The following is a 26,669-nucleotide window of genomic DNA, read 5'->3' on the forward strand; positions in this document are numbered from 1 at the left end:
TTGCACGTATGATATAAACCTTGAAATTCTAATCACAGATCATGGTAGCGAGCAATATTAGATCCAGGGTATTTGAAGCATGTCAGATCATTAGTTAAAAGGAATCTCTCAGCAATTTTGATCCTGCAAAACAGAAGACTGGCTAAGTGACCAAGAAACTAAAGTGTACCTCTTATAAATCAACTTTTCATAAATGAATAGTACATGTGAATATAAGAAACTCAGGAATATGAAATATGTTTCCTTCTCCACATGTTAGGCTGCTCTCCTCAACCTTGTTAGTCTGTTTGTTTAGTTAAAATCCATATCCATTTCTAGCTCACATGCAGGAGTCTATGGAGAGGGGAGGGGGCAGCTGTTAGTTGATTTATTGCCTCATTCTCTACACTGGTAGCCGGTTGCCTTGAAACCTAGCAATGTTACAAGAGCTCCCTGACTGACAGTGTAGCAGAGAATAGCAACTGCAGTTATTTGTGTGTGTGTTCTCCAGAATCTACCTCCTCCTCTTCCCACCCCTCTCTATAGAATAATATGTGAAAAGTAACTCAGCTTGATAAAGAGAGGTCATGAAAAGACCTCTTTAAACATATATATTCTTATTAGATATTCTTAGTAGAAAGCATGATTGAGTGCAATGGCGCAACTAGGGGGCCCCGTGGTGAACTTTTGACACCCCCCCAACTAACGCCAAAGACCCTGACCGGCCGACATCCACCCTGCACGATTATTCTCCACAGTGGCCCCTGTACACAGTATTATGCCCCATAATGGCCCCTGTACACACAGTATGATGCCCCCATAGTGGCCCCTGCACACACTATTATGTCCCATTGTGGACACCCATGAACAATTATTATACTCTGGGGTCTTTTCAGACTCCAGAGTATAATAATCGGAGACCCAAGGGGAGCATAGAAACATAAGAAACACTGTTACTTACCTATCCCCGGCTCCGCTGCACTCCCCGCTGATGTCGGCCATCTTTAATGATGTACGGAATGTCACATGACCCGGGTCTGCGTCATGACGCATATCGACGCAGGCCCCGGTCATGTGACGTCACACTAGTAGGCCCGAAGCCTGCCCAGGGCCCGGAGAGTTAAGTGAATGGGGCCTGTTACCGGCTGGAGTTACTCCAGCCGATAACGGCCTATAAAACCCCCCCAAAAAAATGCAGCGGCAGTGGCTGTCGCCGGACCCTTAATGTCCCAGGCCCTGAGGCAGCCACTACCACTGCTACCCCGGTAGTTATGCCACTGACTGAGCGTTTACTGTAGAGTTCAGGACACTTCAATGTTAGGGAACATCCTGCAGACACTTGGAATTGCTCTGCATGTCAGATTAATACTTCTTGTTCTTGCTCATGCTTTTACTAAGAACAATCGACATATGGTTAAATTGGTTTCCTGGTCACCAGTAATTTGGTGGTGTCAGCTGTTTTGCGAGGTTAAAAGTGCTGACCTGTTCCTTTTAATGTAATTGGTCAGATCATTATATACATTATTACTTTATTACTGTACATGATGCAGTTTTTTTTCTATAATTGAATAATATTGGTCACATAATGGCAAAAATCATTTCAGAATTAAATTCAGAATTTTTGCATTCTAAGTATTTTAATCTGTTTTAGTGTAAACATGCAGATTCAGGTTTTGTATGCTGCTTTTTAAGCCAAAACTAGGAGTGGTTTGTGAAAAAAGAGAAGTATCTATACTTCATATTGTAGGTTCTTACAGAATAAGGACCCATTCACACAACCATATTATTATGGATCCTAGTGGGAGCCATAGGACTGATCTGCAAAAAATGGAGCAAATTTTATTCTGTCCATTTTCTGCAGCTCATTCTCTCTATTCTATTGATAGAATTTGTGACAAAACATGGAGCCACTTATGTTCTGTCTGTTTAATTTTCACAGACCCATATAGATCCTATATTATGTGCATGGGGCTTTAAAGGGAACCTCATGCCAAAATTGAAATGTTCCATTTCTCCATAATCTGCATCGATATTAACAAGGTTTTCTATCTGAAATATTTTGTAATGTCTCTATTATTTCCCTTTAAGAGTGTGATTTATTTTCCTACAAAGTTCACCTGTTTTTGCTCCAGATGTGTCAATGTCTAAGCCAAACTTGACATCTCCTGGGACTTCAGCCTCGATCTCCCAGTCTCCGTCACAGTCTACAAGCGTGTAACAATTACATCAGCAGGTTCCCTGGGCACCCTCTTAGCAGTGCCCTCTTACCATACTATTAGATATAGATATCAATGTGCCCCCAGAGAGCTGCTGTGTTGTAAACATTTACCTATTTTGCTATGCTTTTAGTCTACATTTTCCATATGACTATTCACTTTTTTTTTTTTTTTTTTGACTAAAAGATCTTTGTAACAAAAATTTGTGTTGCTGGCCATACAGAGTCTAATCCATTGGGACTTGTAGTTGGTAGTGCATCCCTTGTGGGGCCGAGGCTCGCAGTGACATCTGAGTATCCTCTGCATTCAGTGATGCATTCATATCTATGGGGGCGTCTGATCCATTCCATTGCGATGAAACTAATGATTTTAGAACAGGTCCTATCCTACTTTATGTCACTGTAACACAATGGATTGGAAGCCCCATAGATGTGAATGCATAATGAAAGGCACTTGGCTGTCACTCGAATGGCTGCATACTCGGCCACACATTGGAAGCACACTCGGGCCTGAAAAAGTTACATTTGGTGTACTTGGGTGTCTTTCAGATGGCCGTCCTATTGGTGTGGAAGGAATTCAAGTTTTAGGGACAGGAAACTTGATGATATCAGACCTAACTGTGCATCATTCTGGAGTCTATGTATGTGCTGCCAATAAACCAGGAACCAGGGTGCGCAGGACAGCACAGGGAAGGCTTGTTGTGCAGGGTAAGTGAGCAGGTACCTGTTTGACTCCATAAATCTACATATAATTTCTCAACCCAAGGTAGATTTGCAAATAAGTTCAGATATAAGAAGTTGTATCAATGAGTCTTAACATGAAATTCTTGGACCTCAAGGCAAATTCTGTAACTTGGCACCCTCCATACCATATGCCATTTACAATACCAGTGTCTTTTTATATGGGTGTTTGCCCTCAGGCAACAGGACCTATGTGTGACTACAACTGTGGCTAAATAACTCAACCTGAATGTAACAGACTTGCATACTTGCCTACAGGTATATACCAGCACATGTGTACACCAGCCATGATGTGGTGTAAGTATATCCAGTATGTTGTGAGCTGCATCCCATTGTTTACTAAAATAGACATGTCAGGAAATTCAGGTTGTCAAATGGATCATTACAGTATGCCATCATGATAATTGGATCGCACTGAGATAAACCACCAAAAACTTTTATAAGACATACTGCCAGTGACCACACAGTATGGCAGGTTTATTAACACTGACATATTTTACACCACAAGTTCTAATGAATATATTGGGCCAAGGCATCCCCACAGTGGCCCACTCTGCTTACATCTGTACAATGTGGAGAGCGTGGTGCGGAACATCTGGTTAGAAAAGGGCCTTGTGCCAAATGTGTGCCACAATATCATGGCGTAATAATATGGCGTAAAGGGAATGATAAATCTGCCCCAGTGTTACATAAACCGATGAAGAAAAGGTAGAATCAAGATAAAAAGAAGAGGAATCTGAGACTTTAGATTTAAGCCTCTCTCTCTCTCTCTCTCTCTCTCTCTCTCTCTATATATATATATATAAAATCACTTTCTTAAAGTGGTGAAGGCTAAAAATTTTAACCTATCCTGAAGATAAATCATCAATATCAGATTGATGAAAAAAAAAAAATCAGCTACAGAAAAAAAAAAAAACTGCTACTGACTGCCATTGAAATGAATGGGAGGCGTTTTTTGAGTTTGCAATATTATTGTTGCATTGACTACACAATGTACAATATTTTGTTATGCAGAAGAAAGCCATGTCTATGTATTTAATCCTGCATTTGTGTGCATGGTATTAATAATATTAAGACAATGCAATGTATACCCTTGGGCTAAAGATTAAAACATGCTTTTTGTTTTCTAAATGAAATATTGCAGAGATTCTTAAGTGACCCAAGTAAAATAAAGAGCTAATTCTGCGTTGCCTTTGTCCCGGTAGGAGGGGAGGTCGATCATGGTAGAGTGATTACATTTCTATGTTTCACTGCTCTTTTCTCTTCCATTAAATTAGTAATGCTGCTAAGTAATGTACGCAACAGATTGAAGGCCAGACGGGATTGCATCAGCAGTGACTGTGTTAATATATTGACCCTATTAAGTTCTTCTATGGAAGTCTCCGAATTTTCCCAGCAGCGCTATTCCTTGTAGAAAGAAAGGAACAGGGCATGGACAAAGGCAGTAATCTGTGCATTCAGTCCCCTGTATCCTCCCACTTCCCTACTCAGCATCTTTCAGTGATGCCTGCATTTAGCAAATAAAGATTCCCATTTGAAAATGTTCCGATGAATAGTGGTGCATGTAGATATGCTGAGTGCGCTAGTATTGTCTATGTAATAATGGTTACTGTAAGGCACCATAACCACTAACTTCTTTATGTTTGATTCTGTCTTGTGCATACTCCTTTTATTGCTTGCTCTTGTACTGACAAAGCCCTGCATTGCCGTGCAGCACACCCTCAGTGCTATCAATCTTATTCCCAGCCCTAGTTTATGCTCCCACGCTATTGTTATGGGGGCTATCACCACTAAAATAAAAGGGTAAAGAGCTGCTAAGATCCGTCACACATATGTATGGAAATTTTCCTGCAGGTTCCCAGAGCTGGAGATAGGAACGGTAAAGTAGTGATCATGGGGTAGATATTTTTTTGGACTTCTTTTTAACAATCCAAATGAAGAACACTTAAAGTCGGCCCTTCTCTGCAGTAACAGCTGCTCACAGAGAACAATAGACTGCATTCACATGCACAGTAAATGGAGATAAGAGAAATGTAAGGTTTAATGAGGCACTAGGAACAGATAAAGACCAATTCCATTGCAATTGCACCCTAAAAGCTCATTTACATATTGCAATTTTCTTACACCACCAGGATAACTGGCTCCCGAAATTGTTACAACCATAAGGCAGATGTTTGCTCAGAGGTATAGCTAGGTTTTTTATTCACCCGAGGCAAAGATTTAATTTACTGCTTATTCCTATATGTAAATATACCCAGAGCGGGCAGAGTGGCTTCTAGGACCCACAGTACGATAACCCATTACACATTCATTTCCCCAAACTGACCCTCTAGTACGACTATCACATGTAATGGGAAAAATATTATTGTCACATATGACTAGTACAATACAGCACACACCACTTACAGTACATGTTGCAATTCATCTACGTAACACGTTTGTTAAGGGGGGAGAGGGCGTTCACACTACCGGTTATTAATGTCCATTGCTGTCTTCCGTCATAGGACGGTCACAGAGAGCGGTCACAGGCTAGTGCTATGTCCGTTCCCATTGACACTAATGTAAACAATAGAGATGAGCGAACAGTAAAATGTTCGAGGTTCGATATTTGTTTCGAGTAGCCCCTCAATATTCGACTACTCGAATCGAATATCGAACCCTATTATAGTCTATGGGGGGAAAATGCTCGTTACAGGGGTAGGCAACATTCGATCAAATTATACTTACCAAGTCCACGAGTGATGGTTGGGCTGGATCCTCCGAGAAGTCTTCTCCGTGCAGCGTCCCCGCGGCGTCTTCCGGCTCTGAATTCACTCTGCCAGGCATCGGGCCTGGGCAGAGCCGACTGCGCATGCCTGCACTACAAGCGGACATGCGCAGTCGGCTCTGCCCAGGCCCAATGCCTGGCAGAGTGAATTCAGAGCCGGAAGACACCGCGGGGAAGCTGCACGGACAAGACTTCTAAAGGTAGGAGAAGAACCAGCGTTGATTGGCCGACTGTATAGCACTCGGCCAGTCACTGCTGGTTCTGCATCAAACTTTTCCATTCGAATAGCGAGTGGTACTCGATCGAGTATGAGTATTTAGAATACCATAGTATTCGATCGAATACCTACTCGATCGAATACTACTCGCTCATCTCTAGTAAACAACATGACAGACATTATCGTCCCTCAAGCTTGTTTACCTTTGTAACAGAAGATAAAATTGTGCATGCAGGACTTTATCGTCACAAAATCTTATTATCTATCTTTTTATCTTATTATCTTTTATCTTATTTATTTTCTTCTTCCATCATATTGTTTAGTGTCAAGTGGAATAGACACATAATCAGGTTGTGACCATTCTCTGCAACAGTTTAATGTCTGTTGCAGTCATCTTATGACGGAAGAAGACAGCAACGGACATTGACAATTTATTGTGAATGCCACCTAAGGCATTCTAGGTCCTTGCAGCCACTAGGGAGAACTCAGGAGCTTATTGTATACTACTTATACTTTGAATCCAGTAACAAAATGGTAGGTGTTACATCTCCCTCTTCCCCCAGTAGTGGCTGAGGGGAGTCTGAATTTTATCACTCAACTCTAGAGGCAGTTCTGCTCCTGTTCAAGTGCTGAACTGCAGCCCCATCTAGACTATAGAGGTGGTTACTTCTCTTGTACAACTGTTACGTGAATAGAAGCAGCATTGCTTCCGGCTCCCTCCACAGCATTAGTTTCCAGTGCCCAGAGGCAGCCATGTCAGCTGATTGGTGTCAGGTCCAGTTGTCGGATTCCCGTTGATCATATACTGAAGGCTTAACCTGTGGATTGGTCATCAGTATAAAAACTGCTGTTTTGGTGAGAAAATCAATTTTTGTGATATTTATCTTGGGGTGTCTTATTTTCCCAAAAATAAAACGATTGGGCTGTCAAATCCTTCTAACAATCATCTAATGTATATGGGATGCTTAAAGTGGTTGTCCCATCACAAGGATCCTATCTATACTGCTTGTTAATGTGGATGTAAGACTTTTCCTAAATACATTGCTTCAGCAAAGCTGCTTTGTTTGTCCACTATCTTACTTTATTCAATTATTTGTGGCCACAGCCCTGACTTAGCTGCTTATGAGTCAAGTGATGTATCTGCTGCTCTCAGGGGGGAGGGAGGAGGGGCTAAGTGCAGGGAGCGAGCCTGTGTATCTAGCTATTCCTGTGTCTACAGGGCTTCCTGCTTCCTGCTCTGAGATAGGGGAGAGCAGCTGCTTTCATTTATTCTGTTCTCCCAGTTATCAGGCTAGCTAATTCAATTGTGTTCATTATGGCAGACAGGCAGTCTCTGTATGTAAAACAGAATAGAGTTGCTGCTGCCTGTACTTCATAGTCCAATATGGGTGGGCGGAGCTACACATTAATTTAGGGGCGGAGCTAAACGGCAGGTTGCATGTGAAACCCCGCCCACCAAATGATGCAAGACACCAGGAAGAAAGAAGATTTTACAGCAGTAAAGACTGATGAGTATGTGAGGTGGGAATACCCTTTTAAGCTATCTTATGTGCATGGCCAGCTTTATCCCCCTCCCCTACCAGTTCTATAGTCTCCTGGTGGTCTTTACTTACTGTATGGTACCTGTCTCTATAACAATCACTAAAACAGCCCATAAACATGACAAGTATGTCGGCTGCACCTGTTAATTTCTGCAGGTTTGCACGATAATCTAATGTGTATGGAGTCCTTCCAACTCTCTCCAGATAGCAGATGTCAGGGGCGATATGGATCAAGCAGTTGGGTTTCAACATGTCTGATCCTTGTGTTCACAGGGAGATAAGCTGCCCTCTTCCAGGAGCAGCTTTCTTCCCTCTCCTATTCAGCATACATGCAGTGCTTGGCTGAGCCAAGAGTGCATGTGTATACTATAGTCAGACAGATAGCTGTCAGCAGAACAAGTGTTTGGCTGACAGCTATCTCATGTGTATGGCTGGCTTAAGGTTGAGATGACACATCATCACTGTAGTATTGTAACCTAAGAACGGCAAGGGACCATGAACAGTTGTTGTGGAAACAGCAGGGGATTTAAAGGTGAGCAAATCATTTATTAGTTTACCCCATATGCCATTTACTTGAGCATGAACCGTAAATAAATTCAATCCGTTCCAAGAAAACACACACATTTTGTCATAGGAAGATTTTCTTTTTAGAAATAGCATTTGCCAGGTTATTTTAAAGCACGCGTTTATACAGAATACACTTTATTGTTTATGTTTATGGCTTGCATGTAGATAGAACCTACATAAAAGATGAGCAAAGTTGTAGGCAGTATATTGTATTAACCCTTAGATAGGCTGTAGTCACATCCATGGCAAAGGCTTCGCTAGGAGCCTCCATTACAGAAAATCATGGATAAAATAAGATAATCCTTTAACCCATTTATGCCGGAGGTTAATGGAACTCTAGGCATAAATGGGTTAATAATTCCACCAAGGAAATTCAGGATGAAATAGTCTGCAGGATTTTATTATATGACAAAATGAGAAACATTACAATAATCAGTATCAGTTTATGCTTGTCATTTGATAGATCCATTCCAAGTAATAGAAAAATGGAAATTCCAATGAAAATATAAATTTAGGCTATATTCCATTCATAACTGGATTCACACTTTTACTGGCTTCAGAGGTGAAATCTCGCAGCATTGCTTACCATCTCAACATTAGTACAGAACTTGCATTAGGGATATATATATTTTTTGGATATACTATCCGCGCCACTGCATCCTAGGTACTTAGGTAAGGTATTGTTTAGGTGTTTTCAATACTTACAAGCAGAATTGTGAATGCAGCTCTGCAGGATAATACAGGATCAATACATGATAAATACTGCAATGTATTTTCCAAGTTTTTGTATATCTATATGTAAAGAGAAAAATGGTGGCAAAAGATGGACATATGTGTTAAATGCAACAATTCAGTTCAATGTTAAAAATATTTTTCTGACTTGATCCTTTTTAACATAATATATAACATGAAGAAAAAATTGTTTATATTGAGGTATTGTTATTGCTGAACATTTTGCCTATAGTCACTCATCATCCTATATTGTTCTTTGCAGCCCCTGCTGAGTTTGTCCAACATCCACAGTCCATTTCCCGTCCTGTTGGCACCACAGCAATTTTTACATGTTTGGCTCAAGGTGAGCCCCCACCACAAATCACATGGCTGAAAAATGGGCAGGAGTTAGAACCTCAGGGCCACATCAAGCTAAAAAACAATAACAGGTAAGAAGACAAACAATGGTCCACATTTACTATTATGTTTTGGACTGAGCCTTGCCATTTTTTGCCAGACTTGGTGCATTTTTGGCACAAAATAATTTTTCCGGAGCAGGACTTGGAAAGGAGCTGAATATAAAATAGGGCAAAGCTTAAGGCAATTTTAGCAGAAAGCTAAGCTAAATAATAGTTGGTATAATCTTAGATGAAATAGTCTAAAGATGCTCCAGATTTATTATCCAGCATCAAACGCCATACATCTGAAGCATTTTAACACTGTCTCTGTAAATGTGCACAAATCTTAGACAAGATTAGTAAATCTGTACTAATGTTAAAAAAAAAAAAATTACAGGGATGGGTAAGGCAGCCCAGACATACCCAATCTTTATTAAAGTAGGGGTGACAAAAGGCATTGGTCTAAGTCTTAGTCTGAAAGATAATTTTTAGAGATGAGCGAACGGCATTCGATCGGATTGGTATTGGTATACCACGTGGCAAACACACAAAAAAATTGTATCCCCTCCCACCCTCCCTGACACTTGTTTTGCACCAATAACTGTGCAGGGGAGATGGTACAGGAACTACGACAACGTAGGCATAAAAAAAAAAATCAGAAAAAGTAATTGGCTGGCTAAATCAGGTGATCTCCACTTTATACGAAGAGTGGATTTCAGATTCGGTTCAGCGCATGGCCAGCTCTGCTGCATCTCAGGTGTAGCAGAGTTCAGCGCACGGCCAGCTCTGCTGCATCTGAGGTGTAGCAGAGTTCAGCACACGGCCAGCTCTATTGCATCTCAGGTATAGCAGAGTTCAGCGCACGGCCAGCTCTGCTGCATCTCAGGTGTAGCAGAGTTCAGCGCACGGCCAGCTCTGCTGCATCTCAGGTGTAGCAGAGTTCAGCGCACGGCCAGCTCTGCTGCATCTCAGGTGTAGCAGAGTTCAGCGTACGGCCAGCTCTGCTGCATCTCAGGTATAGCGGAGTTGAGCGCATATCTCTACTACACCTGAGATGTAGCAGAGCTGTGTCAACTCTGCTATACCTGAGATCAGACCAGAATGGAGACTGCTGTGGACCGATCTTAGACTCCGCCTCCTCACAGACGAGCGTTGGGCAGAACCAGCGTTGATTGGCCGAATGCTGTACTCTGTATGGCATTTGGCAATTCAACGCTGGTCAATGCATTCCTATGGGAAAAAGTCAGCTTCTGCATTATTAGTGGCGTAATACAGGTACTTGGGCATGTTAGATGCCCCCAGACATGCTTCCCCTGCTGTCCCAGTTGCATTCCAGAGCTGTTATCCTCATTTGCTGAGGTGTCATAGTGGACTTGGTGACTCTCCTGAGTCGAAGAGTGCTTTCCCCTGAAACAAAGCTTTTTTCCCCATAGACTATAATGGGGTTTGATATTCATTCGAATAGTCGAATATTGAGGGGCTATTCGAAACGAATATCGAATATTTCAATGTTCGCTCATAATTTTCTCTGTCCATTATTATAGCTATGTATTTTTTTTATACTAGGTTATTAGTTATGGATTATAATATGAAACTTATTTTTTACTCCCCAACTGAAACCAATACAATCAAACAAGTATAACTCACCATTCCAATTTGACACACAGGCCGCATGCAAAACTTGTAGCAAGAATTCACATAATCAATGTATATAAAAATTATAAATTTTATTATTCAAAAATTGTAAAATGGAATCAGCGTTCAGCTCTTAGGGTCTTCACTGTCGGTAGCACGGACCAGACCTATCATTATGTCTACAGGCACTTTATTTATGGTCTATGTTGACTGTTCATAACTTTATAGGATACTCCATTGTATTTGGTACGTATAACTGGTGCTCAGTTAATGTGCTTTGGAATGTACTTACATTCACATGTGCTTCTTATTTCACTGTATTTACCTGGGTTGCGTATCATTAGATGAATGTATCTTTACTTTATGTGTGCAATTGATCTATTATTACTTACAGTATATTGCATGGTAGTGTTTGGTCTGTTGTTGCTACCTTGATTTGTATCTGTGTATTCACTATTTGATTCCATCTGCCTTGCTGATTCCATTTTACGATTTTTGAATAATTTATAATTTTTATATACATTGATTGTGTGAATTCTTGCTATAAGTTTTGCATGCGGCCTGTGTGTCGAATTGGTGTTTGCCTTTTGTCTGGCTAGCTGTTCAATATGAGGAACCTTTTGTGTTTTGAGTTCTAACCCACCATTCCAGACATAGGCTGTGGACAAGTGTGGCGCTGTTTCAGTAAAATAAAAATAGATCCATTTTATCAAAGCCTGTACAACTTCTTTCACTTCAAATAATGGAGACCAGACAGAATGGACCTCAGCAAATGGGTGTCTATGTCTGCGCCTCCTTCCCCATGAGTGCCTCATGTAAATGTAATGGTGAAGCACATATGTGACCATCACTCCATTCCCTTCTATATGATTTCTGGGAACAAGATCTCCAGTAGTTCTGTAGAAGACAATGGAGAAGAGGGCGAGCGTCTTTACCATTAATCCATTCATACTGGGGGCACTTGTAGATACCCATCCAAGCAGTCATACACTTTACCCCATCCAATAGGTAGGATATACAGTCCTATGAAAAAGTTTGGGCACCCCTATTAATCTTAATCATTTTTAGTTCTAAATATTTTGGTGTTTGCAACAGCCATTTCAGTTTGATATATCTAATAACTGATGGACACAGTAATATTTCAGGATTGAAATGAGGTTTATTGTACTAACAGAAAATGCGCAATATGCATTAAACCAAAATTTGACCGGTGCTAAAGTATGGGCACCCTTATCATTTTATTGATTTGAATACTCCTAACTACTTTTTACTGACTTACTGAAGCACAAAATTGGTTTTGTAACCTCAGTGAGCTTTGAACTTCATAGCCAGGTGTATCCAATCATGAGAAAAGGTATTTAAGGTGGCCAATTGCAAGTTGTTCTACTATTTGAATCTCCTCTGAAGAGTGGCATCATGGGCTACTCAAAACAACTCTCAAATGATCTGAAAACAAAGATTGTTCAACATAGTTGTTCAGCGGAAGGATACAAAAAGTTGTCTCAGAGATTTAACCTGTCAGTTTCCACTGTGAGGAACATAGTAAGGAAATGGAAGACCACAGGGACAGTTCTTGTTAAGCCCAGAAGTGGCAGGCCAAGAAAAATATCAGAGAGGCAGAGAAGAAGAATGGTGAGAAAAGTCAAGGACAATCCACAGACCACCTCCAAAGAGCTGCAGCATCATCTTGCTGCAGATGGTGTCACTGTGCATCGGTCAACTATACAGCGCACTTTGCACAAATAGAAGCTGTATGGGAGAGTGATGAGAAAGAAGCCGTTTCTGCACGTACGCCACAAATAGAGTTGCCTGAGGTATGAAAAAGCACATTTGGACAAGGCAGCTTCATTTTGGAAACAAAAATTGAGTTGTTTGGTTATAAAAAAAAAGGCGTTATGCATGGCGTCCAAAAAGAAACAGCATTCCAAGAAAAACACTTGCTACCCACTGTAAAATTTGGTGGAGGTTCCATCATGCTTTGGGGCTGTGTGGCCAATGCCGGCATCGGGAATCTTGTTAAAGTTGAGGGTCGCATGGATTCCACTCAGTATCAGCAGATTCTTGAGAATAATGTTCAAGAATCAGTGACGAAGTTGAAGTTACGCCGGGGATGGATATTTCAGCAAGACAATGATCCAAAACACCGCTCCAAATCCTCAGGCATTCATGCAGAGGAACAATTACAATGTTCTGGAATGGCCATCCCAGTCCCCAGACCTGAATATCATTGAACATCTGTGGGATGATTTGAAGCGGGCTGTCCATGCTCGGCGACCATCTAACTTAACTGAACTTGAATTGTTTGTCCAAAATACCTTTATCCAGGATCCAGGAACTGATTAAAAGCTACAGGAAGCGACTAGAGGCTGTTATCTTTGCAAAAGGAGGATGTACTAAATATTAATGTCACTTTTCTGTTGAGGTGCCCATACTTTTGCACCGGTCAAATTTTGGTTTAATGCATATTGCGCATTTTCTGTTAGTACAATAAACCTCATTTCAATCCTGAAATATTACTGTGTCCATCAGTTATTAGATATATCAAACTGAAATGGCTGTTGCAAATACCAAAATATTTAGAACTAAAAATGATTAAGATTAATAGGGGTGCCCAAACTTTTTCATAGGACTGTAAGTATCTTTAGTGGGACAACCCATTGAAAAGGATTTTCCAGGTTTAATAATTAATGACTTTTCCCTGACGATCAGAGGAGGTCACCCAGGCCCCCCACAGATCAGCTTTTTGAAGAGACTGCAGAGTCTAACATGGAACAAAGGCAGCATGCATGCAGCAGAGCCATGTGCACGAGGCTATAAAGAGGCACCCTGAGTGCCTTCATATAATGATCCATATGGTGCTGTTTCACTGAATTATTCGCCCCTTGTAGCATTGCCTCTAGGAGAGAATAGCTCCATAATATAACATCCGATGTATCTAATGCCACTTTTATGTTTGTCTTATTGTAATCCAGCAGTGATCTGTACGCCATCATGTAAAGTCCGAGGCATTTGGAGGTACAGTAGTGCTCCATCGAAGTCTATAGGCTTCACTCTAAAGCCCAGTAAAATATAGATCCCTAACAGGGCAGGTGGACTGGAGAGGCCTCGGGCCAACAGATTTACTATAACTCACATCAGAAAACTGGTGTGAGTTATACCTGAAATGCACACCAGCAATTCCTACACTTGGTGTGTGAGAATTAGTAACAGAATAGATCCTCTCATTCTATTAAGACCAACGCATGATGCCCCCCATTGTAGTCCTTAAGACTGGTGCAATTCCTCCCATAGTTCCTAAGCACGTCCTGTGCTCTGTCTGACAGAGTTTTATCATGATAGCTGAGACAGCCTTTATATAGTAATCCACCATTGCTATTATAGGATATTTATAATCTTATGATCCCCGGAGAATTACTATTCTTGAACAGTGTGACCCCACTTAGGGTTGTCATCTTGCTTCTCGACGCTCTAAGCTGCTCCAGTTTCAAGGGTCATAGCCAGCCTGGGAGGTGGTTGTAATCCTGGACGATGGAAAAGGGGAAGGGTGGGGGGACACAAATATCCAGGAGACTTCACTATGGCAACAAGTAACCAGGGCACTGAGCTGTATTGATCCCCCCACCCTCACCATGGTAATTAAAGTCTTTCATTTCAATAGAAAGGGGCCTCCAGCCAGAAGGGTCCCTGACTTCAACTTTTAGATACTTAACCCCTTGACTGAATCATTTCAAAAGTCTATTGCTGATGATGAACAAACTGCTGGCAGTGAATAGGTTAAAACAAATGCCGCCCCAAGTAAAGTTTACTGACGACAAGCGCGCTAAAGAAAAACCAGAAAAGAGATGTCATGTTTCGATTGTGTGTCTGCTCAATGACCCAAGAAGCGAGAGGTCTGCCGCTTTTCCTATAACACACGGAAAAGGTTAACCAAGATTAATGAAAGGCTACTATACTTTTACAATTTAATCAAGCAAAACCATTACCTAATACATAAGGATAAATCCAGACAGATCATTGTAATGCCCATACAAAAGGGAGAACAAGCAGATGCAGTGTCTGGCTGCACAAAAGGAACTTCATGTCTTGTAGAAAATGACATTATTAATTGACAATATGATCTTTGGCTGTCATATGTAATAAGTATTACTCTGTTATGTCTTATGGTACCTGCCATGTCCATTCTTAAGAATCTAGACTGTATCTACTGTACATTTACCTTACCCTGACCTTTTGGGCAAGAAACTCTCTAGGATATCATTCGGCTTTGGTTTAGTACACATATAGCATTTTCTGGAATTATTTTTCTAAGGTCTAAATATCTGATCAGTGGGGGGGCAACAGCTGATCCCCATAATCAAATGGGGATTCCTATACTGCTGGAAGCAGACAGCTCTGTATACTGTATAGTGGCCAGGCCATGTTACTGCATCTCACCTCGGATTAACGTCATTGGGAGCGGAGATGCCGGAACATTGCTCAGCAACTGTAAAGTGATAGCCATCTACTTTCAGCTCTGTACACTGTGTAGTACAGGAGTTCGAAGCAGGCCTGAAGAACTGATATGTGCTGGGGCCGGCTGTCAGTCTTCCATAATCACACATATATAGCCTATACTAGGGACATACCATAAAGAAAATCCCAAACAACCCCTTTAAATAAATCATCATACTGTATGAGGACAAATAGTTAATAGCACAATAGTTCGTCCCCATATAGTTTGCAGCATATCCTGTATACATGGGGTATGTGCTGCCATCAAATGATGATTTTTAAGCCCACTTAAGTGACAAGATCAACTATTTGCTGGGCACGTTCACCTAGGTCAATGATTGGGGGCTAATGATCATACAGACATTTATTCAGCCGGGGGAACCCAGCAGGCAGTGATGGAGAATGGATCTTCTTAGGATCATTCCTCATCATCACTATTGTATATTAATGAACATACTGCTAGCATTTGTCTGCAGCATATTGCCCTGTTTACATGTCCTGCAGACAACCTAGTATCTGTTATGGTGCATAAAACATGCTATCCCGTTTTAAGCAGGCACAAGTACATGGGACAATTCTCAGGAACAACCATTTCTAGGAATGTTAGTTTTTGATAATTGGACCAATATTTGGGCCATGTTGTAAGCCCTTTAGGGCTCCTTTAGTCCTTTGTCTAACTGGTCATTGTTTACAAGTAGAAAACATTATAATGCATATTGTAAGTCTATGTACTGTAGCTTTAAAACCATAACAAAAAAAAAAAACAACCCCTATAGAAGTGTCATCTGTCTACTGTAAGGTTATTGATTGTGGGGAGCTGACTGTACTTAAGCCACCACAAATGTTAAGGATGTCCAGAACCCAAACACATTACAGTAACATCAGTCTAACTAATGTTGGTTATGACAGGAGTGAGCGACTATCTAATGTGCATTGAGTTGTCTTGCCGCCCCCCATGACAATATTGAGGAAAAGAAAGATCGGGCATGGTTAGTTTTACATGTCTGAACCATTTGTTCTTTGGGTAAAAAAGACTCTGCTAGTGGCTTACTCCCCTTTCTCCATTCAGAACAAATCCCTATTTGCGTTGCCAAATTTAGGAGTCATGAATGTAGGAGAGCGGTATGTGTGTAGGCTGGAAAGAGACAAAAGTCCATTTGGACTATATAATGAGTAGTACTTCACTGAATGAGCATCATTGTAAAGTCACTGCTGGAAAGTCACATTTACCTGATGTTAGGTGAAGCAATGGCTCACAGCAGGATGCAGACAGGCCCAAATGTTATATGGAGGAGACTGCACAGGTGTAAGATACTAATAAGGATAAATACACACTACTGTTACTAATGTCTGTTGCTTTCATACATCAGAGGATCAGAGCAACGGACATTAATAACAGAATAGAATGATTGATATAGATGAAGTACCGTTCGTCTGCATTCTCTCTATTGTAAAAGAAGCTTTCTTCTATCGTGTTTCTTACTTTTCTGGCGGAAGACAGTTATATATGTAAACTCTTACTTCTGTTGCAAAAGTAAACAAACACAACGTAAGATGTCTAATATTCCATACTAGGCCTATATAAGGCACACAGTGCTGGCTTACAACATAGTAGTGATGCACATATACAGTCCTATGAAAAAGTTTGGGCACCCCTATTAATCGTAATCATTTTTAGTTCTAAATATTTTGGTGTTTGCAACAGCCATTTCAGTTTGATATATCTAATAACTGATGGACACAGTAATATTTCAGGATTGAAATGAGGTTTATTGTACTAACAGAAAATGTGCAATATGCATTAAACCAAAATTTGACCAGTGCAAACGTATGGGCACCTCAACAGAAAAGTGACATTAATATTTAGTAGATCCTCCTTTTGCAAAGATAACAGCCTCTAGTCGCTTCCTGTAGCTTTAAATCAGTTCCTGGATCCTGGATGAAGGTATTTTGGATCATTCCTCTTTACAAAACAATTCAAGTTCAGTTAAGTTTGATGGTCGCCGAGCATGGACAGCCCGCTTCAAATCATCCCACAGATGTCCAATGATATTCAGGTCTGGGGACTGGGATGGCCATTCCAGAACATTGTTCCTCTGCATGAATGCCTGAGTCGATTTGGAGCGGTGTTTCGGATCATTGCCTTGCTGAAATATCCATCCCCGGCGTAACTTCAACTTCGTCACTGATTCTTGAACATTATTCTCAAGAATCTGCTGATACTGAGTGGAATCCATGCGACTTTCAACTTTAACAAGATTTCCGATGCCGGCATTGGCCACACAGCCCCAAAGCATGATGGAACCTCCACCAAATTTTACAGTGGGTAGCAAGTGTTTTTCTTGGAATGCTTTTTTTTGGACACCATGCATAACACATTTTTGTATGACCAAACAACTCAATCTTTGTTTCATCAGTCCACAGGACCTTCTTCCAAAATGAAGCTGGCTTATCCAAATGTGCTTTTGCATACCTCAGGCGACTCTGTGGTGTGCTTGCAGAAACGGCTTCTTTCTCATCACTCTCACATACAGCTTCTCCTTGTGCAAAGTGCGCTGTATTGTTGACCGATGCACAGTGACACCATCTGCAGCAAGATGATGCTGCAGCTCTTTGGAGGTGGTCTGTGGATTGTCCTTGACTGTTCTCACCATTCTTCTTCTCTGCCTTTCTGATATTTTTCTTGGCCTGCCACTTCTGGGCTTAACAAGAACTGTCCCTGTGGTCTTCCATTTCCTTACTATGTTCCTCACAGTGGAAACTGACAGGTTAAATCTCTGAGACAACTTTTTGTATCCTTCCCCTGAACAACTATGTTGAACAATCTTTGTTTTCAGATCATTTGAGAGCGGGTTGTCCATGCTCGGTGACCATCAAACTTAACTGAACTTGAATTGTTTTGTAAAGAGGAATGGTCCAAAATACCTTCATCCAGGATCCAGGAACTGATTAAAAGCTACAGGAAGCGACTAGAGGCTGTTATCTTTGCAAAAGGAGGATCTACTAAATATTAATGTCACTTTTCTGTTGAGGTGCCCATACTTTTGCACTGGTCAAATTTTGGTTTAATGCATATTGCACATTTTCTGTTAGTACAATAAACCTCATTTCAATCTTGAAATATTACTGTGTCCATCAGTTATTAGATATATCAAACTGAAATGGCTGCTGCAAACACCAAAATATTTAGAACTAAAAATTATTACAATTAATAGGGGTGCCCAAACTTTTTCATAGGACTGTATATAGTGCATCAAGATGACACAGTATTATGGCTTCTGCCATAGACATACAACATCCATATGGCGACTGATGGACCGTGTTTCCATATGCCTTCATGGATGCCATATCACAGCTCCATTAAACTTGCCTTTCCCATAATCAGAGTATATACATATATTTCTTTGACCATGCCCTTATCCATCAGTATCTTCTCACCCATTTCCATGTCTATATCAAGTTGTTTAATATGAACAGGATTTACTCTTATTACTTATTCCTTCCATGTAGCATCCTCCATCCAGCAATGTAGTAATGAATAACGCTTTCCTAATTCGCTACTTTGGCTTCACCAAACCTTCTTTCCTTTACTTAGTTCTCTTACCATTTCTGGGATCAGTCAGGAGGATGAGGCCATTTACCAGTGCATAGCCCAGAACAGTGCAGGCACCAGTCAGGCTAGTGCCCGGCTCTCTGTAATATGGGCAGAAGGACTACCAGGTGCCCCACAAGATGTCACTGCCATCACCGTATCATCCACCTCCATCCAAGTATCATGGAAAGAGCCGCTGGAAAACACACAAGAGATAATTGGTTACGTGGTTCACATCCGCAAAACCGAAGGTACCTATCACCGTGTGTCTAAATGTATATGATGCGCATTCAGCGTCATTGGAGTTTTTTTTACATGCTTTCTCCATGTGATATTTTAATTATATGACAATTTTTTCTTGCCTACAATGTATAGCACATAAAATAACTGCAATGCAGGAAGCCACAGCAAGGAAGGTCCTAGAATAATCAAGAACATTGGCAGATTTAAGGATTTAGTACATGAAATCTGCAATTAGTTGTCTCACAAAGTACAGTAAGTAGTCACTGACTAAGAGCTTAACCTGCCACTCTGGTCAGATCAGACGTGCAAAGCCTTCAGACTGCTCTCTAATACATATTTATGCCCTCCATTTACATGTAATTGGAGTAATCACCAGAACCATTAGGGCAATTTGCATTAAGCACATACAATTGAGGACAAACTTAACACTTTACTATTTTTCCACAAATTCTATAACTGAACTGCAGGACTAATGTGGTATGACACTGGGTTATAGTCTGCTGAACTCTCATCATCAGGACGTTGGTTTGCTATTGCTACAATACCACAATGTCATAAAAACCACATTATGGGGAATAATAGTATTTTATATTACTGCAGTCTTATATAACTTTATATAACCTTGGAGCGTCACTGATATAAATACAAAAAAGAGAGATTATATATTTGTATATCTCCTCTTCATTCTCAGACCCTGTCCAAATGGAGTACCAAGAAGCTGTGAGCAAGGATACTTTTCAGCAGACGGTGACAGATCTAGAACCATCAACCAGCTATGTCTTCTATATAAAAGCATATACCTCTAGAGGTGCAAGTAAAGCATCTGCCAGTGTGGTGCAGAGGACTCTGGGAGAAGGTAGGTGAATAATTAAAGGGCTTGTCCAGTGTTTGAAAATGCATGTTAATGTTTGTATTGTGAAAAGTTGTACAATTTTCCAATATACTTTCTCTATCAATTCCTCACAGTTTTCTAGATCTTTGCTTGCTGTCATTCATTCTGCTTACTCCAGTGAATGAAAGCCAGTCCATGGTCATGTGATATACAGTCCGTGATCATGTGATATACAGTCCATGGTCATGTGATGAACACACAGATGCACAGTTAATTTCTAAGCAGGTGTCTGATTACTGTTCTGTGACTATAACCGGCTGTGCACCTGTATATCATCACATGATCATGGACTGTATATCACATGATCACGGACTGTATATCACATGACTATGGACTGATTGTTATGCACTGTAGGTAAATAATGAATCACACCAAGCAGAGATTTAGAAAACTGTGAGGAACTGGTTAAGAAAGTTTACTGAAAAATTGTAAGACTTTTAATGACACAAACAGTAACATGTATTTGCTACAACTGTGCAATTTAAAGAGGACCTTTCACCACTTTTGGGCACATGCAGTGTTATATACTGCCAGAAAGCCGACAGTGCGCTGAGTTCAGCGCACTGTCGGCTTTCCCGATCTGTGCCCGGTGTACAGAGCTTACGGTGCCGGTACCGTAGTGCTCTATGGTCAGAAGGGCGTTTCTGACCATTAGCCAGAGACGTCCTTCTGCCTCGCGGCGCCAATCGCGCTGTGCTGTGGAGCAGGGAGGAACACCCCCTCCCTCTGCTCACACAGCTCGTCCATAGACGAGTGTTATCAGGAGCGGGAGGGGGGAGTTCCTCCCCGTTCCACAGCACAGCGCGATTGGCGCCGCGAGGCAGAAGGGCGTCCCTGGCTAATGGTCAGAAACGCCCTTCTGACCATAGAGTACTACGGTACCGGCACCGTAAGCTCTTTACACCGTGCACAGATCGGGAAAGCCAACAGTGCGCTGAACTCAGCGCACTGTCGGCTTTCTGGCAGTTTATGACACTGCATGTGCCCAAAAGTGGTGAAAGGTCCTCTTTAAGTAAATGAGGCAGCAAGAAGGCAGAGGAAAACTGCAGACTTTCTGCGAAAGACACTGCGGAAAAAAAAGTGATGCATTTCTTCTGAGTTCTTTCCTGCAGTTTTTTTTGCAGCGATTCGCTGGTAGGGCCTTAGCTTTATCTGAAACTCCTAAATTGATGACCTATCTATAGAAGTATGGTGACTACTTCAATGTGCAGATAGAGCCTTAAGCAGTGGTGTAACTAGGAATGGCGGGGCCCCAAGGCAACCATTTGACATGGGGTCCCCTGCACAAACCACATTCCTGCACACTATTATGCCTCATAGTGCCCCTACACACACAGTATTATGCGCAATAGTGGCCCCTGCACATAGTATTATGCCCCATAGTGGCGCCTGCACACAGTATTATGCCCCATAATGGCCCCTACACACAGTATTATGCCCCATAGTGGCGCCTGCACACAGTATTATGCATCATAGTGTCCCTACACGCACAGTATTATGCCCCATGGTGGCCCCTGCACACAGTATTATGTCCCATAGTGGCCCCTACACACAATATTAATCCCCATTGTGGACCACCCATGAATAATTATCTTTTCGGCTCCTGATCACAGCCGCCTCCACAGAAGGGGAAGCGCAGGTGGCTATAAGAATATCAATAGAAGTATGGTGAGTACTCAGGAGGTTTTACCCAGCAGGGACTTAGCAGCAAGTTACATGATTGGAGTCAGTTCCGATAATGGACCATTAAGTCTTTAGATGCAACCATTGTATTTGAGAGGTTACTTATAACAGAATGGCTCTTCTGCAGCGAGCTGACAAGAGTTGTTCGATTAGTATGGCAGCTGGGAGCTTTCTGAAGGCTACCCTCCCTGCCAATGGAACGTTGCTATTGAGCTTTCTCCGGGATAGAGCTCAATAGCGATGTAGTAATTTCACCACAGTATTCAAAACTATAATCAATGTAGATCACAGAGTGGAAGCTCTAAAAAAGAAGTGTAGGTCTGCGCTCTGGTCACTGCTGTTGCCTCTTGTTCTGTGGCTCTACATCAGCTCCTACCTGCCTGTATTTCACGTATTCTGATGCCCGGGGATCCCGCAGCTTCCAAGGACTTTTATAGTTCCAATTTGCCTACAAAGTATTTCTGACTAATCACAACTCACCCAGGTGAGGGTATATCTTAACCATTGATGACTGTGTTTAACACTTTTTGTATTTGGATACCTTTATAGCAGTTGTGACTCTCACAACTCAATAAGTTGAGGATACATCCCTACCATCTACACCTATCTTTAGGCACCTCTGTCATAAGCCTGACCATCATTACTATCACTAAAAAAACGGAAAGTGCATGAGACCATGGAATTAAACCTGTGCGAGTGGGCTTTCTTCACTACACTATCATTTTTTGAGCACCATTTTTTTTACCAAATAGCAACAGTATTATGCTATGTCCCACTTTGGGGGGCTAAGAACAGACAGTTAAAAAGTTTTAGAAAATATACAGTCCTATGAAAAAGTTTGGGCACCCCTATTAATCTTAATCATTTTTAGTTGTAAATATTTTGGTGTTTGCAACAGCCATTTCAGTTTGATATATCTAATAACTGATGGACACAGTAATATTTCAGGATTGAAATGAGGTTTATTGTACTAACAGAAAATGCGCAATATGCATTAAACCAAAATTTGACCGGTGCAAAAATATGGGCACCTCAACAGAAAAGTGACATTAATATTTAGTACATCCTCCTCTTGCAAAGATAACAGCCTCTAATCGCTTCCTGTAGCTTTTCATCAGTTCCTGGATCCTGGATGAAGGTTTTTTGGACCATTTCTTTCTACAAAACAATTCAAGTTCAGTTAAGTTTGATGGTCGCCGAACATGGACAGCCCGCTCTCAAATGATCTGAAAACAAAGATTGTTCAACATAGTCGTTCAGGGGAAGGATACAAAACGTTGTCTCAGAGATTTAACCTGTCAGTTTCCACTGTGAGGAACATAGTAAGGAAATGGAAGACCACAGGGACAGTTCTTGTTAAGCCCAGAAGTGGCAGGCCAAGAAAAATATCAGAAAGGCAGAGAAGAAGAATGGTGAGAACAGTCAAGGACAATCCACAGACCACCTCCAAAGAGCTGCAGCATCATCTTGCTGCAGATGGTGTCACTGTGCATCGGTCAACTATACAGCGCACTTTGCACAAATAGAAGCTGTATGGGAGAGTGATGAGAAAGAAGCCGTTTCTGCACGTACGCCACAAACAGAGTCGCCTGAGGTATGCAAAAGTACATTTGGACAAGCCAGCTTCATTTTGGAAACAAAGATTGAGTTGTTTGGTTATAAAAAAAGGCGTTATGCATGGCGTCCAAAAAGAAACAGCATTCCAAGAAAAACAATTGCTATCCACTGTAAAATTTGGTAGAGGTTCCATCATGCTTTGGGGCTGTGTGGCCAATGCCGGCACCGGGAATCTTGTTAAAGTTGAGGGTCGCATGGATTCCACTCAGTATCAGTAGATTCTTGAGAATAATGTTCAAGAATCAGTGACGAAGTTGAAGTTACGCCGGGGATGGATATTTCAGCAAGACAATGATCCAAAACACCGCTCCAAATCAACTCAGGCATTCATGCAGAGGAACAATTACAATGTTCTGGAATGGCCATCCCAGTCCCCAGACCTGAATATCATTGAACATCTGTGGGATGATTTGAAGCGGGCTGTCCATGCTCGGCCACCATCAAACTTAACTGAACTTGAATTGTTTGTCCAAAATACCTTTATCCAGGATCCAGGAACTGATTAAAAGCTACAGGAAGCGACTAGAGGCTGTTATCTTTGCAAAAGGAGGATCTACTAAATATTAATGTCACTTTTCTGTTGAGGTGCCCATACTTTTGCACTGGTCAAATTTTGGTTTAATGCATATTGCACATTTTCTGTTAGTAACTGAAATGGCTGTTGCAAATACCAAAATATTTAGAACTAAAAATGATTAAGATTAATAGGGGTGCCCAAACTTTTTCATAGGACTGTATAAAAATTCAAATCACCCCCCCCCCCATCTCTATGTCATGTATAAAAATAAATGAACAAAAATAAACATTACACACTAGGCATCTCCATGTCTGAAAATGGCCGTACTAATAAAATATAAAAATATTTACCCCATAGAGTGAATGCCGTAGTGGGGAAATATCTAAATGCCCCAATATTCATCAAAATGGTAACAATAAAAATTACAACTTTCCCTGCACAAGAAGACGCCTTATGGGGTAACATAAGGCGGGCTCATAAAGTTTATGTTTGTGTAATGACAGTCACCTCTATTACAAAAATGTCTGACCTCTGCATAAGCAATGCCGCCCCTGCTACCTCTTGTGTCACCCCCTCTACCTCATAGATTGTAAGCTCTTGCGAGCAGGGCTCTCAGTCTAATTGTGTGAAATGACTTTCTTTGTAATGTATCTTTCTGTCTGTATTTGAACCCTACAAATTGTACAGCGCTGCGGAATATGTTGGCGTTATATAAATATATTTTTTTATTAATTATTATTATTATTATTATTAATAACACGGTGGCTCAGTGGTTAGCACTGCAGCCTTGTAGCGCTGGAGTCCTAGATTTGAATCCCGCCAGGAACAACATCTGCAAGGAGTTTGTATGTTCTCCCTGTGTTTGCGTGGATGTCCTCCCATTCTACAAAGACATACTGATAGAAAAAAAAAAAGTACATTGTGATCCTTATATGGGGCTCATAATCTACATTAAAAAAAAAAGTCAATAGGGTCTAAAAGATTTTAACAAAAACTATATAACTTTGGTATCACTGTGATTGTACCAACCTACAGAATAAAAGTATTGAATTTTTACTGCATGGTAGATGCCGTAAAAACAAAACACATAAGAATATGGTGTAACTGAATTTTTTTGCAGTTTCGCTCAATTCAGATTTATTTTTCCAGCATTCCATTACATTGTATTGAATATTCTGGAAGGCAAGGAGTAAAAACAAAAGGAAACAGAAAACAAAAAAAATGTCTGCTTCCTGTAGGGGTTAACACATGATTTTATGATATTGTGCCACAACATGTCAATGTTATAAGTGTCTGTGTGTGGCCACATAGTGGTTGTGTTGTGAATTGCAGCTGGTCAAGAGTTTTGCTTCAATGTTGCAATAGTGTATTAAATTGATTTAGTGAATCACTAACCAAATTTGAGTAAGGTTTAAAGGTGGACACAACTGTACATGCTGTTTTTTTCTAACTGCATTGAATAGCATAGTTTAGTACCATAGTTTTCAATACAGTTGGATCCTGCAAAAAAAGAAAATGTTGGATTTTTTACAATTGGAGCCAATGGAAGACTTGCACAACTATACAGGCATTCATTCTAGGGCTCTATTCTAATATGTATGCAGACACAAATACTATGCAGATAGAGCCTTAGGCTAGGTTCACATCTGCTCACTGGTCTTCATCATTCTGGTCCACCAGGAGACCTGAACAACAGAACATTTTACAAACAGTGTCAATCACTATCCCATATATGTAACACTCTTTGGAGTGTGGGAGGACACCAGTAAACTCGGAGGAAATCCACACAAACAGCAGGCTTTCTGTTATAAGAACTGATAATTTGTATTGTATTCAGGGAGAAGTAATTTTATAGTATACGGTATATGGTCAAATTTAGCAAGAAATATGCATGTAGACAGCGGCAGGGAGAGGAGATACAAGCTGAAAAGTCATAATACTAAGCCATAGTGTGCCTATAATGTACAGGCCGAGTATGGATTTTCCTTAGAAGTACTCATACAGAGCACGATAAGGCTGTTTGTAGATAAAAATTTACAAAATTTCCAAATAAACAATTTTACTAAAATGTTAAAACCTGTTCCCTACATATATATATATATATATATATATATATATATATATATATATATATATGGTATATATTACACTTCAATGAATATGGCACATGCTACACCAAATTTGGACATGTGAATGCTAGAAATTATTATAGAAATTATATGGATTTAAAAAAAAAAATAAGGTTCTAAATCGTTAATAATCATGTAATCAATTGGTTATTATAATGGACATTGACTAGTTACTAACACTAGTGATCTTCTTTTGGCAGTACCAGCCGTCCCTTCGCTCTATATCAAGGTCCTGAATAGTACCGCCATCCAGGCTGCCTGGGAGCCCTCCATCAAACTAGGCCAAAATGAAGGCTTTAAACTCTATTACCGTAAGGTCCCTCTGCCACACTATACCGGACCCATGCTGCTTGCTAGCAATGTTACAGCTTACAACATCTGCCGACTTGGTAAGTACAGTAAAGCATAGCATACACTTACATGTACCTTTATTTATATTGGCCTCTGTAGTAAGTTTTATATTATTATGTGAAATGTAGCACAGACAAGAAGCTTGTGCAACACCTCTGTGTCCTATAATTATAGTGATGGGTGAGAGAATTATACAGTGACACATAATAATGGTAATCAAACATGGAGCCGCAACCTCCTCTCCATTAACACTGTCAAAATTAGACTGACATTTACAGCAGTCACACTGGCTTATAAATGCCACTGCGGCAAAACGGCTGCGAAATTTAATATAGCAATTTCCCATTGAGCCGTTTAACAGCTGCCATTCATCAACATCCACT

At 40.8% G+C, this 26,669-nt stretch overlaps 1 protein-coding gene across 2 annotated transcripts in view; it reads left to right on the forward strand.

Annotated features, from left to right (window-relative positions):
- Positions 1 to 26,669, forward strand: part of IGDCC3 (immunoglobulin superfamily DCC subclass member 3) — a 93,190-nt gene that overhangs the window by 59,914 nt on the left and 6,607 nt on the right. For both annotated transcript variants that reach the window (XM_075273151.1, XM_075273150.1), the window contains exons 6-10: positions 2,744 to 2,902; positions 9,022 to 9,187; positions 18,858 to 19,105; positions 19,789 to 19,953; positions 26,136 to 26,324. In XM_075273151.1, the coding sequence (XP_075129252.1) occupies positions 2,744 to 2,902; positions 9,022 to 9,187; positions 18,858 to 19,105; positions 19,789 to 19,953; positions 26,136 to 26,324 (927 nt within the window). The remainder of the gene's footprint in view (positions 1 to 2,743; positions 2,903 to 9,021; positions 9,188 to 18,857; positions 19,106 to 19,788; positions 19,954 to 26,135; positions 26,325 to 26,669) is intronic.

The sequence above is a fragment of the Leptodactylus fuscus genome, chromosome 5 (genome assembly GCF_031893055.1).
Source record: "Leptodactylus fuscus isolate aLepFus1 chromosome 5, aLepFus1.hap2, whole genome shotgun sequence".
Taxonomy (NCBI): Eukaryota; Metazoa; Chordata; class Amphibia; order Anura; family Leptodactylidae; genus Leptodactylus; species Leptodactylus fuscus.